This window comes from Centropristis striata, chromosome 24, assembly GCF_030273125.1.
Source record: "Centropristis striata isolate RG_2023a ecotype Rhode Island chromosome 24, C.striata_1.0, whole genome shotgun sequence".
Classification (NCBI taxonomy): Eukaryota; Metazoa; Chordata; class Actinopteri; order Perciformes; family Serranidae; genus Centropristis; species Centropristis striata.
Genome location: NC_081540.1, coordinates 9,012,929 through 9,027,389, shown reverse-complemented (window position 1 = coordinate 9,027,389; position 14,461 = coordinate 9,012,929). Strand labels below are relative to the sequence as shown.

Here is a 14,461-nt window from a genome sequence, read left to right as displayed (position 1 = left end):
TAACGGACAAAACACATTTTTAAAATACTTATTTTTTTAAAGAAAATTTTAAAAAAGGTCATATTATTGCAGTGGATTATGTTAATAGATTTTACAACTCCTGTAGTACCAAAATATTCCTCTCTTTACTGACACCGTGATTCATAGCACAACTGTACACAAAGCCTTTGGTTTTGTAGTAGCCCACATCTCAAACTGAATAGATAAATAATAAATAAATAAAACTATGGATTTTCCATGCTGAAGGACCCCTCGCCTTGCCATCACCACCTCTGTCCTTCTGTCACAGTGATTAATAGGACATTATGTAAATGCTGTCTCCCTGTTAATTTCTCCCTCGTTTGTCATTACTGTGGGTCATCAATCACATCTGAAGCTCAGCCAGTCACTCAAGGGTGGCTGCTGTCTGTGAGCAAATTAGGAAAACTAAAGCATCAAAACTGTGACTTGGTTTTGATGACTAATGACCTTACGCGGGGCTGAGGAAATGTTGTTATGTCCTGGACCTCCAAATGGACATGCATTAGGTCTCATGAACCCCCATTTGATAAAATGTTTTCCAAGGGACCCATGGGGGAAGAGACATTTTATTTAACTGTTGTTGAGCCACGTTTTGTTTTGTCTGGAGACGATCCCAGCTGACATTGTGAGGTCTGTGCAGGTCTCCACACATATGCAGTAACAGACAACCATTCATGCTCTAAAGTGGCAAATCTACCAGAAAAAATGTGCAGATTTATGGGATTTAAAGTGGTGAATCTGCGAGAAAAAAAGTTGCTTTTTTCCACTTTTTTCTTGTAAATCGGTGACTTTTTTCGCGCAGATTTGCCACTTTAAATCTCTTAAATCTGCAACTCTTTTGCTTTTTTCTCTCGAAATATTGCCCCGCCCCCGGGTTTGTATTTTCATTTTTATTCATACTTAATATGCCCTAATATGCCGTCATAGTCAAGTTCTCCTCGTACAAGTCATTATAGAATAACACGACTGTTTCTTGCAGATTTTTTCTTTCTAAATTTTTCATTTTTTCATTGGAGGTCAAGGTCAAAGTTAATATTATTATATTATTATCATACTGATTGGTCAGATGTCATGGTGTCACTGTCAACCATTCATGCTCTCATTCACTCCTACAGAAAATTAAGAGTCACCAATAATAAAATAATAATTAAACCTAAGCTGCTTGTCTTTGGACTGTGGGAGGAAACCAGAGGACCCAAAGACAACCGACGCTGACACTGGGAGAACAATCAAATTCCACACATATACGCATTAACAAATTATTTTATACGCATATCAAATGGTCTTATCTTCCATTTTTTAAATGGTATACAGTCTACGGTTGAAACTAAGCCTTCCTTCCTGGGACCACACCACAGACTGGACGGACATAAATCAGCATTGGTGATAAATAATACATTGACCACTAGATGTCTCTGTTCACCAAGGCTGAACAGTAGGCGATCTGAAGGTTTTATGGAATGTATTTTGTATTTATGTATTTAATTGGAGCCTGAGAGTTTAATTCCAAAGGGCCCTTAACTTTAACAGAAGCTGCTTTCTCCTTATAAAACATAATGCGTCCACGTACTTTGTTGTGTGCTTATAATTAAGCCAAAATGTGGGCTTCATTTACTATTAATATTACTATTTATCTCTTTAGTGTTAATGGACAATGGCTGATGCTTCAAACAAGTTTGTTGGGTTGTCCAACAGTATCTGCAGGTTGCTTCTGGCAATTTTTGTAAATATGTGAGCATGCTTCTTATGAGCAATTTCAGTCAGGCAGTCATGGTGCTGTTCTTGGCTGAATACATGGAAAGTGAGAGAAATTGTTGCATGAAGAATTTAAAAAAGAGGGCTTAAGTGTAATTTTAAAACACGTGGGCATGTTTTTGACAGCTTTGAAGCAAGGCTGACTGTGATACCAGAAAATATGGGAACCAAGTTTAGACACGGTCAATATGTAAACTGCAACATTCGGCCTATTTCTCGCAGCGATTGGCCAGCTGTGGGGAAACTGCAACACCAAGAATGTGTTAATATAGAGGTGTTGTTCCTGTTTGTGCAACACTTTTTATATGGCTCCGCTCTATGATGGAACATTTATTGCCTTTACATGGAGCATACTTGGAAAATACACCCAAGTCTTGTCTTAATGTGTCCTATTGTTTCTGGTAACAATGCTGCCTAATAAGGGGAAGTCGTCCACAAAGAAAAGTCACCACTGCTGCTGCTGGAGGAGTTAGTCACCTGAGCGTTGGTGGTGATGAACATGACGCAAATCAAAGGTCGCTTTTAACCCTTATTAGGACACTCATTGAAATACTTGCAATTTCCAAATTTCAACTCTAGAGAATATTGGAGGATATTAAATACTGCCAGAATGTGTAAATAAAAAAACATATGGACCCGTGGGAGGGGGGTAATATTTTGAGAAAAAATTTTTGAGATTAAAGTGGCAAATCTACGAGAAAAAAATGCGCAGATTTATCAAAATTAAAGTGGTGAATCTGCAAGAAAAAAATTGCTTTTTTTCCACTTTTTTCTTGTAAATCTGTGACTTTTTTCTTGCAGATTTGCCACTTTAACCTAGTAAATTTGCAACTTTTTTCTCGAAATATTGTCTGTGATGTAGTCTGATCTTTGCTGATTAGCTGGAAGAAATCCAGGTGGTTCTACGACCAAACAGAGAGACATGGGGACCTCATTCTTATATCCACTGAAGCTACCAAATATAGTTCTTTGTAATAATAAAGGGTTAATCTCATCACGATTCAGTAGTGAGGTTGCATTGTTGCATTTTTCATTTGGCTTGCTTTCACACGGTGCTATATCAAGCGCACCAAGCATTGTAAAAAAAAGCCACGCTGTTGATGCTGTCCTTCATCTATTGCACAAAACATGTGAGCAAAAGAGCGGCCAGTTTTTGAAGCAAATCACAGACTTTAATGTTTTGTTGCCTGTGTTTTTTCTGTTTTATGCAGCATTGATCCACTTTGTGACTCAATCCATTAGCCACCATTCTGTCTCTAAATAACTTGAAGACTTTTGTGTGTTGCCACAAGCAACTGTGTTATGTGATCGTCTGACCATATTTCGTTAACAGCTTTTACTTCATCATTACACCACGTCTGTCTTTATGACATTTTAAGAATGGTTCTCTGGTCCGCACCAGAGTTTGTTTGAGCATTCACTCCGACAAAAAACAAACGAACTGTCTGACAAAACACACCAGAGTTTGTTACAAGAGAACCAAACAGCTCAGGTGTGAATGCCCCCTTACTCTATTACTCCAAATGTTCATGTTCACGTCACTTTTTGGTAAGATAACACTGCACTCCTCTTCACAACCTTTGCTTGCAGTAGTTCAGTTTTTTATACTCGCTACTCGCAACTGCCTGGCTGCACTCACATTTATTTAGCAACATCTGCATGTGTGTGTGTGTGTGTGTGTGTGTGTGTGTGTATGTGTGCATGTGTGTGTTCTTGTACTTCCTACATAGTGAGGACCGGAACACGTTTTTAACCAACAGAGTGAGGACATTTTTGCAAAGTGAGGACATTTCTGGCTAGTCCTCACTATTTTAAAGACTATTTTGAGAGTTCAGACTTTTTTAGGGTTCAGGGTTTATGTTGGGCATTAAGTTGTGATGGTGAAGGGTTAGGGTAAGGTTATTATAGTTAACTAAACTAGAATTGAAAAAACATTTTCGTTAACTGAAAAAAAAATGAGTAAAAAAAAACGATAACTAACTAAAACTGTATTTTGTGGTTACAAAACTAACTAAAACTAACTAAAATTATAGTGAAAATGTCCTTCGTTTTCGTCTTTGTCAACTTTTTTCATACATAATGAAGATGATAATAAAGGAAATAAAGGCAAAACTTACTGTGACCTCTTTTAATCTCCCACCTAAACTAAAACTTACACTAAAACTAATAAAAACTAAAATAAAACTAAAGCATTTTCAAAAAATAAATACTAAACTAAATCTAGCAAACTCACTCTTAAAACTCATTAAAACTAACTGAATTTGAAAACAAAAATTCACAACGAAATTAAAACTATTAACTATTATAACCTTGCTAGGGAATTCACTATTCCAATGAGGGCCCTCACAAAGATAGAAGTACAAAAATGTGTGTGTGTGTGTGTGTGTGTGTGTGTGTGTGTGTGTGTGTGTGTGTGTGTGTGTGTGTGTGTGTGTGGTAACAAGCAGTAAGGAATTTTTTATAAAGAGAAAGATAATCAAGAAAACAAATCAGCTGTTGGTAACCACAGGACAATAGTTTTTCTTCACAAGAATCTTTATCTACATCAAAACCAAATGTGCACTATCAACAATGTCAAAACAAAACCATTTTGTGTGTGTGTGTGTGTGTAAGACAGAGGCAGGGATGAAAACATGATCAAATGCAGGTGTCATTTACAGCCATAGTTGTAGACAAATCGACAGGGGTCACAGGTTAATGTGACACACACACACACACACACACACACACACACAGATGTAAAGCTACTAAAAATTGTATCGTAGGAATAAATTAAAGCATTTGACTAAACTCCATGCTGTAATCCAGTGTGGTGAGGGCCATATATATATATGTAATGAAACTTGTTTAACCAATGTAAAGTGAAGAGTTGTTGTTATTTATTATCACAGTAGTCCAAATTGGTCTGAGGGGCTGGAAAACAGTAGTGAGTGAAGTGATGATGTGTCTTTATTTTCAAGAGATGATGGGCTCAGTTTTTCTAAAAATATCAACCAAGAATGACAGAGGAATGGTAAAATGATAGATGAAGGTCAACACAAACACGCCATCATGATATTTGGCATGAGCAAATCATCTACACACAGCACCAACAACATTTATGAGGAGGAAGTCTTGTTATTTTACAAAGGAAGCGGACTTGAGATCAGTCCAGTGCTGCTGCATGCACTTGTGTCAGTGTAAAACCAAAATATTAACCTGCGTCTCTCCGGTTTTCTGTCCATATTTCATACAATCTCTTCTTTCCAGTTCTTTTCTATTTCCTGAGAGTGAGACTGGGATATCAGGTTTAAGTCCACTCACTGTCCTCTTGGCCAATGTCGGTCCTTCTGCTTGTTTTTCTTTGTTTACCAGTAAACATTTATCCAGTTGTGGTCAAGTGGTGACGTACAGTACTGTGTGGAGTTTTTCCCAATATTAAACGTTCAAACATAAATAAAATAAAGAGTGAGCAGACATCCTAAGAATCAGTTCCCCAAGTGTTCTTGGATAAACTGCCTTGATAAGTGACAATCAACATTGCTGCTAACTGTGTTACCCTGTGTCCCAACATTCTGCCATGCTCACTATTGAAACTCCACTTACAGTTAAGCCTTAAATCTCAGGACCATGAGGCAATCCCTTGAAGGACAAATCTCTCGATATTCTATATTTTTCTTCAACAAATCCCATTTTTAGATACTTATAAAGCTCCACTGTTGTTGAAGCACATACCCCTTTTCGAACAACAGTCAGAATCTGTAAACGTCTTTGCTTTTCCCAGATTTGCTGGCGCCAACTCCAAGCAACAATGGCGGACTGTAGGCTCCTTCATAGTGCCGTTTCATGCAACCACTAATTTTAAGCCATCAAGTGTAGTCACAGAAGTGGAAAATTGGTGGGACTGTTGGAAAAGGGATCACTATGAATCGGAAAATTTGACGTTGCGCGTGACGTCTAACACACACCTCCCACTTGGTCCGACAGTCATCGAATCACTGTTCAGAAGCTGCACAACAACTGTGGCTGCCATCGCTAACTGTGCACAGTGTCCACTGCTTATTGTAAACAAACCGGCATCGCTAACTGTGCACAGAGAGTCCGCCGCTGATCGTAAACAAACCGGAATGCTAACTGTATACAAATTGTAGAGTCTGGTGCTTGTTGTAAACAAACGGAGGTCGCTAACTGAACACATACTGCTGCAGCACATGCATACTGCGCTGCTACAGAGCTAACTAAGTAGCACAGTGCTAATCGGCAATATTCCAGCAATATAGCGGGGTACTTGTGGGACCACACTATGAAAGGGCCTATTGTCTCTCTACAAATGTTGCTCCTGGCTTTAAGAACTTGCATTGGCAATGTTAGCCTTTCATGTAAGCTAATGCTAGCCCGCTAGGTCTAAATAGCTGCCAAGCACAGACTACCTGGTATTGATCACATTAATGATACACGTTTTAGTTATTCTTGTTGGTCACGATAATTCGGCCTCCAGCCCCTAATGTAAGCTGTTCAAGACCAGCAAAGAGTTGGTGCTGCTCTGGAACCAGTTTTCCTGGCAGAGAGCCGCTTCTTTTGCTGTCAAAACACAAAGACCTGGTTCCAGATGAGGCAGTGGCTCAAAACTGGTCCTTGAACTTCCTTGGCCGAAAAGGGGTAAGTAAGCCACTGGTGCCCACATGTTCCTTTGTTACTTTGAACACATACACACTGTCTTGCTGACACTTATACTAGAGAACCAAATGTGGATTAACCCTCTGAACCCCAGGCAGTTTCAGGGTTTTTTAAGCTGTTTTTACATTTTACTCACTGTGGCCTGGTATTTTATTGCAATATAGCAGTCCTGCAGCTCTATGAAATGTGTCATGAATATTGGAAATAAAATCGGGTCTCGACATATTATACATATGAAATTCTATGCATTTTACCACCTCTCCTGTCCTCTCCTCTCTGCTCTGTGTAAACAGATTTTCAGTGAATATTTGTCACATGACAGCAAAATCAATCATGGCTTCACAGTGTTGCTGAGGAGTTTTTTTAACAGTATCTAGTTATTTCAAACAATTTTATTTTGGCAACATTTTATAGGACAAAATAAAGCAATTGAAGAAATATCACAATTTTAAGCTTTGTTTAGGTGACTTTCTAACAGAAACTCTAAATAGTGTATTTTTGGCAGTTTTTTAAGTAAAACATATTTTTCTTTCTTAAATACTTGGGGTTCAGGGGGTTAATCCACTGCTGAAAATAATGCCCAACAAATTTACTATAAGCTCCTATTTGAGTCACGTTTATGTACAATTTATGTGTGAGCTGTTTTTTAAAGACTTCAAGAGAAGTCAGAAATTATGTTGAGACGGGCCGACACCTTGTTGGTTTTGCGTGTTTTCATGGAACTTGTGTCAAAGAAAAAAATAGAATAACAGCAGATTTCGTCATGTTTAAATGGCATTAAATTGACTTATGGCCCCTCATGTCACATCTTTTTTTAGATTGCTGCTTATATATTTGTCTTTAGTGATTAATGATCATGTCATCACATGATCATGCGCTTGTCTGTTCAGTAAGGTCTCCAGACAGCTTCAGCAGCTGCCATGTTAGTCGGGGAGCTACTGTGGCTGGACTCCACCTCCACGCCCACTCCTTCATTCTGATTGGGTAAAGAGGGATGCAAGAGGGAGGAGCCTGTGGAGGCGTTGGTGCACGGTGGCAGGATCCTCGGCGGGGAGCGCGAGTCACTGCTTCCTCCTCCCCCGGCCATCATGGAGAACTGGTACGAGCCGGCGGCGGTGGAGTAGTACAGGTGATACGGTGAGGAGGTGGACTGGAAGGGCCCATTCTGTGCCTGGTGGGGGGTGTTGGCTGGGTAGGGAGGAGGCAGGTAGGTGTGGTACCGCCCTGCTGGAGTGGTTGCCATGGCTGTTGCCATGGTGATGCCAAGGGTGCCGTTGGATACAGCGTTGTGAGAGGGCGCGTAGGTGAAGGCGGCCGCTGTGGGAGGGTAGTGCACTCGAGGGTCGGAGAAGCGGGAGTCAGGCAAGGAAGGAAGGGAGGTGAAAGGTCGTTCTAGGGTCATCCTGGGGTCACCGAAGGCAGTGAGGTCAGGACCTGAGAAAGGGCAAAGGTCAAGGGTCAAAGGCTACACTCACTTGTTTATTTTCTGACTTCTCTGTGTCGTCGAGTGTATTACCTGTGAGTCGTGATGACAGGTCACTGAGCGAAGATCGACCAGGCGACAGGGGATTGGCTGTGTGGACGGTGGGCGTGCTTATCTGGCCAAGGTAGGGATACGATTGGTCGTAGGTCCAAGATGGAGACGACTGCATCTGCCTGGAGTCTAAGAGAGAAAAAAGTGGTCAGATCAGAGTCAATGTTGATCCACCATCTTTATTTTCCACATGGTAACTTCAGAGATTTAGTATGGCACTTGTGTAAAGTTGGGGGAATCACAAGAGATAGATAGAAAAGAATACTGAATAGCGTGACTTGTCCTGTTGAAATAAAGGCTGATTTAAATGAACTTGAGACAGGAGCTGTTGATAGTGAAAGGAACAGAAGAGAGAGATGGAGGAGAGGAAGCAATTAACTTAGTGTGGGGGTGGATGGATGAAGGGAGGGTTGTGTGTGTGAGTGAGTTATTTCATTCAATCCAGTCTTTTTCCCCACAGTCTAATAAATGGCACTGATCACCCACAGACTTGCAGACAGGAGTGTGTACATGTGTGTTTGTGTGTGTATGTGCAGCCAGACGAGGAAGCAAATTGCACACAGCAGCCAAGACGTCAATGAAGGCTTTTCAAGTCTAGCCAAGAGCTCTCCCAAGCATTGACATGTGTGTGTGTGCGTGGTGAAGCCTAGGCCCTGTGCCAGGCTCCCTTCTTTACTGGCTTCTCTCCCCAGGCAGAGTGCACTAATGTGCGGCAGGAGTCACAGACGGCTGGCTGTTTAGAAATAGAACTAGAAAATATAGAAACACATGCAGTTTTAGGGCCAGCTCAGAGTCGGTGTGTAATCTCGAACCGGTTCTTCTGATTTTGACAGTCAAAGAACCGGCTCACGGCCTTAAAAACCGGTTCCAGAGCAACACCAACTCTTTGTTGGTCTTGAACCTTGAACTGCTTCGGTCACGGGCTGTTGCGGGGATTCTAGTGACCAACAAGACCAACTAAAGTGTGTATCATTCTTTTTTTTAAATTTGTGACATGCAGTGTGATTGATACTGTGCTAGGTAGCTAGTTGGATCTAGCGGGCTAGCATAGAAAAGGGCTAACATTAACATCTTACATTCAGTATTAATAATAGCCGTCTATAGAAATCAAGACAAGCAGCGCAAATGGGTTGTTTTTGAATGCCAATGTATATCTATTCTGGGGTAAGTAGAGTCTTTATAAAAGGTTAGATTAGAAACAGTAACTACTGACTTAGCTATCAATTGTTCCAGCAGAAATTATTCAAGTCTGCCTGTCTGATACAGTCAGTCCACATGGGGGAGCTAGTGAGTCTGAGAGTTTGTTGAATGTCGGTTTCGTCAGACAGAGTAAATAATAAATATCAGATATTATGTGATCAGTGTGGCAGTCAGACACGAGGCTGTGGTACGCAGTAACTTCCTGGTGGTGTTAAAAGCAGACTAAAACATTATTTGTTAAAATGCAGGCACGTTTCTAGAAGAGATTGAAATTATCAATAGACTGCAGACAGTTTGACTACAGCCGGTGGAAGCTAAGAGTACAGCTAAAACCACAAATCCCATGGTGGAGTAGTCCTATGTTAGTAGGATAAAATATAAATTAAAAAACTTGATAGCTAAAGCATTAAAAACATGTGTCCATGTTTTGTCTATTATTTTAATTAACGGCATAATTTCAATACTTTCAATGACTATGGTTTACTAACTTACACCTTTCAGCTTTGGCTGTATATGCTTCAGGGACATGAAACATTTGAAGATGCTTTAAGAAATGGCATCACAATAAGCACAGCAAAGTAGATTACATCTGTTATGAGCACACGCACAGTCATTACATATGTGTATAAAAAAACAAATAAAACATTGCATAGTATCTATCACTCACAGATCAGAGAGAAGATGGAAAGACAATATAAAAAGAGACATTAAAGTTAAACTTTAAATTTGTGTGTGTGTGTGTGTGTGGGGGGGGGGGGGGGGTGACGATGGGGGGAAGTGTTGAGAGAAAAGGAAAGAAAGGGGGAAGAGAAAGAGAGTGAGGTAGAGCATGGTTTCACAGTTTCTGTTTATGATAAGAGGGATCAGAAAGAAGACAGAAAGCAGGAGAGACTGATTGCTGCATCTCTCTCTTCCTCTTTTCTGAGTCTACATTAACAGCATGTTGGTCTTTTGCTCTTACTCATCTTAGCCATCACTACTCTACATGTTGTTTTCGTTTTACATCTCAGCTCCCGACAAGCTACATATTGACCCAGTGCATAACGCGCCATACTCTGAAAACCATGCCCACCTTAATGCAATATGCTATGAAGGGCTGAAAAGCTAATAACATATATGTATTTCGCTAAAAGGTAAAGGTAGAGGACAACGTAGCTGTTAGGAAGCTAGTGTTAGCTATGTATTAGGAAGCTAATGTAAGGTATGTGGGGAGCGTGTCTATGTTCCCCTCTTTGTATGAGACTGGGGAACATAGGACCCTTTTTCCCCGCTTTTCCCAAAAAAGTTCCTATGTTCCCTGGTCTGTTACTTTTTCCACCATTACTGCCAAATTCCATGTCAAATAGGCCTATGTAGGCCTACGGTTTGACACGCATATGCAAATAGGCCTAGACGAGGAAAGATTAGGTCAAGGGTGGCAAACCTGCAGGTCTTGAGCTAACCCTAACCCTAACCCCACAACAGTGGGGAACATAGGACCCTTTTTGGGAAAAAACAGGGAACATAGGACGCGGGGAACATAGGGATGACCCCTTAGTGAGCTAATATTAGCTATGTGTTAGTAAGCTAATATTAGCTATGTGTAAGGAAGCTAATATTAGCCATGTGTAAGAAAGCTAAAATTAGCTATGTGTTAGTAAGTTATTGTTAGCTGTGTGTTAGCAAGCTAATATTAGCTAGCTATGGCACTTGGAAACCAAATACTGCAGAGGTTTCTGATTTACTTCCGCATTCCACCACAACACAAGTTACATCTTGTCAAAATGCTTTAGCTTAACTTAAAGAAATGTAGTCAGCCTGGATATATTGGATATATGGATTAGTGACAATACACTGCACAGGTAACTTTAGGTATACAGACTGTCAGTATCCCATGGTCCGTATACGTCTGTATCCTGTATAAAAACTTGTCTTTTTTTTTGGTTAGTCAGATAGTAAAGACTTTTTTATGGGTTCTTTACCCTGTCGGTTGAGTATTTCACCACACGTCAGCCTTTAGACATTTTTATTTTGTTGCTAACAAACAGAATTGATAAGGAGGCTCCTTCATTCAATACAAAGTCAATGGAGAGAGATGGATTGTTTTCATCTCCATTGGGGGTGGGGCTTAATGCGCTCTGTCTCTATTCGTTTTACACTAGCTCCGGAAGCTAGAAGATGCCAGCTTTATGTTAAAGCAGCTTCCACTGCTAGTATTGTATAACACCAATAAGTTCATCAAAAAATGACAATATTCAATGGTTGTGTGATCAGTGCATGATGCTGCACCTTCTCTCATGGCCATGGATTTTCCTTTAGACCTTCAGATCTTTGTAGTTAAGACGTTTTACGCATAGCTATTTTTTAAGGGTATGTCATATATAATTCACATATTCATGGTATTGTATTTTGTACATTGGTGAACCACACCTGAAAGTAAATCATATCTTGGTTTATTCTGACACTCGTACATTTGCTTTTATTATTACTTTTTATTTTCTCACAGTAGGACTTCCTGCCAGCTGACTCTCATTTCCTCCTTAAGGCATGACTTGCTTCCTCACACACACACATGCAAATGCACGGACAGCGTCACTACCACTAAAGGCAGAAGAGGAACAGATACTTGATGTTGGTGCCACATAGAGTATCCACGGCAACCGCAACACACAGTCTTTCACATACACACACATACACAGACCACAATGGATCTCACTAAAACCACAAGGAGGAACAATGAGGTTTGATACAACACACACACACACACACACACACACACACTCGTGCTTTTCTAGTGGACATTTAAGGAACTGCACTTTGAAGCAATACTTCCACATTTTGGGAAATATGATCATCCCAGTGAGTCACAGTACAACGAATCATTATTATGATGCTTGTACGACTTTGTTATGAACAGCATCAAGAGGGTCTTAGACTGAGACCACAACTGGTCTAGACCGGTGCCTGAGAAACCCTTAATCCTCAAAATGTAGTCCCATTCTGAAAAGTTCTTCATCAAGATTTATGTTGGTAAAAGGGACAATTTGGAAAAATAACCGTTGAGGAAAAGAACTTTCTCGCCTCATTAGGTTTGCAGGTAAAATCATTTACTGTACTTATCAATTCCCAGCTCAAAATATGAATATGCCTGTGTTATGCAACTGGCTATTTGGATAGGACAGTTGTTTTTTTCCAACCCAATACACTGACACCATAACATGACAAATCCTTTCTTGTAAAGCAGACATTTCCAGTACAGACATGTCATGGTGAGAAGAAAACAAGCTTTGCTACTAGCTAGTAACACCCATATAAGGACATGACTAACTATCCGTCAGTTTCCTGTTTTCTTCGAGGAGATGTGTTATAGTTTCGAAGAAAATAAATGAAGTTGATCTTTGACAGAGTTACATGATCTTTCCCAGAAGTTCACCCTGACTATCTGTATTAATCAGAATACATTAAATCTTTGTTTCAGGGGTCGGCAACCTTTACTAACAAAAGGCCAAATAAAGAAAAAAATGTCGGAACTGAGCCGCAAACATTAATTACCCTATCAACAGTACTAATAGGTCATAATGGCCATTTATTAAAATTTTAATAAAGATTTTGTCAGAATGCAGCGAGGAGCCACGTGCAAATCAGAGGCTGGAAACCGAAGAAATATCTCAGAAGATTTGGAATCGAAAGCTAGCCTAGCTAGTGAAACTCAGAACTAGACTTGAAGTTGGCAAAAATTTAGATGTGGAGGAGACGGACCGTAGACTTTCATAAGCTATGATGCATAGTTGACTAAAATGTAAACACATTTTACAATAGAAGAATACAGATTTCTTTGGGCCTTCACCAAGGATAAATGAAAATGTAAAGAAATTAACATTAAATTTCAAACGTATTGTTTTTTTTTTCACATCCACAGGGAGCCAATGCAGGTGGCCTAAAGGGCCACGTATGGCCCCGGAGCCACAGGTTGCCTACCCCTGAACTAGAGGAAACAACACGACATCTCACTGCAGATTGCTAGTGAACATTCAGAGGACACTTGGTGTTGGATAGACAGGGACACCTCTTTGCTGACTTTTTTCATTTCTTAACCTTTTGTTGGGCGAAGAACTATATTTGGTAACTTCAGTGGATATCAACATGGGGTCCCCATGTCTCTCTGTGAGGTTGTAGAACCACATGGATTTCTTCCAGCTAATCAGCAAAGATCAGGCTACGTCACAGACGGTGACACCATGACATCTGACCAATCAGTATGGTAATAATATAATAATATTAACTTTATTGACTTTGACCACCAATGTAAAAAGGAAAAATTTAGAAAAGAAATCTACAAGAAACAGTTGTACAAACAGAGTTATTCTTCAGTGACTTGTACGAGGAGAATTGACTATGACGGCATATTAGGGCCAAATGTGTATATGTGTGTGTGGGGGAGGGATATTTTGAGAATTTTTTTTTTAAATTTACTAGATTAAAGTGGCAAATCTACAAGAAAAAAAGACGCAGATTTAAGAGATTTAAAGTGGCAAATCTGCACGAAGATTCACCACTTTAAATCTCATAAATCTGCGCATTTTTTTCTCGTAGATTCGCCACTTTAATCTCGTAAACTTTTTGCTCAAAATATCACCCCCCTCCCCTATTCTCTAGGGTTGAAATTTGGAATTTGCAAATATTTCAATGAGTGCCCTATTAAGGGTTAATCAAGGCTGACAGATGTACGTATGTAGATGTTGGGCTCTTACCAGCAGTTATCTGAGCATGTGTGGGGCTGGAGAAGGTGGCAGAGCTGAGTGCTGCAGATTGGCGGGTGCTGGTGGAGTGCTGATGGTGATGGTGGTGAGGAGGCGTCACCCTCATCGAGCTCCGTCTCAGCTGTTCCAGCTCTGTTAGCCTCTCAGAGAAAGCCAAAGAGCCGGGTTTTACCTCGTCCATCTTCTGACGATGACCTGCCAGAGACCCATGACATGAAACTGTCATGTTTTCGATATGTTGCTCCCCAGCCCCAACTGAAAAGGACCAGTCAAAGTGTGCAACACAAAGATATGTTGAGGTGATTTGTTAGCAGATTACTCCATGTTTGTAATATGATTACATAATCCAGGGATTACAGTTACAGTTACAAGCCAACACAAGCTATAACAATGTCCCGACATTGTTAACACACTCTGTCTGCTAATGCGTTCGGGAATCTGACGATGGGCGCCGCATAGGGGTCTGACTGTCTCCCTGTGTGTGTGTGTGTGTGTGTGTGTGTGTGTGTGTGTTTGGTGGTCTGTCACGCTGTCTGTGGTGTTGGCTGCACTTCAA

At 40.4% G+C, this 14,461-nt stretch overlaps 1 protein-coding gene across 4 annotated transcripts in view; it reads right to left on the bottom strand.

The window, feature by feature from the left end:
* Positions 1-4,493: 4,493 nt before the first annotated feature.
* The window catches only part of runx1 (RUNX family transcription factor 1), a 31,536-nt gene continuing 21,568 nt past the window's right edge, over positions 4,494-14,461 (bottom strand). For 3 of the 4 annotated variants that reach the window (XM_059328157.1, XM_059328158.1, XM_059328159.1), the window contains exons 6-8: positions 13,897-14,100; positions 7,949-8,095; positions 4,494-7,866 (exon numbers count right to left, since the gene is read on the bottom strand). In XM_059328157.1, coding sequence (XP_059184140.1) covers positions 7,319-7,866; positions 7,949-8,095; positions 13,897-14,100 — 899 coding nt within the window. In that variant the 3' untranslated portion in view covers positions 4,494-7,318. The remainder of the gene's footprint in view (positions 7,867-7,948; positions 8,096-13,896; positions 14,101-14,461) is intronic. The other variant, XM_059328160.1, reaches the window with a different exon arrangement.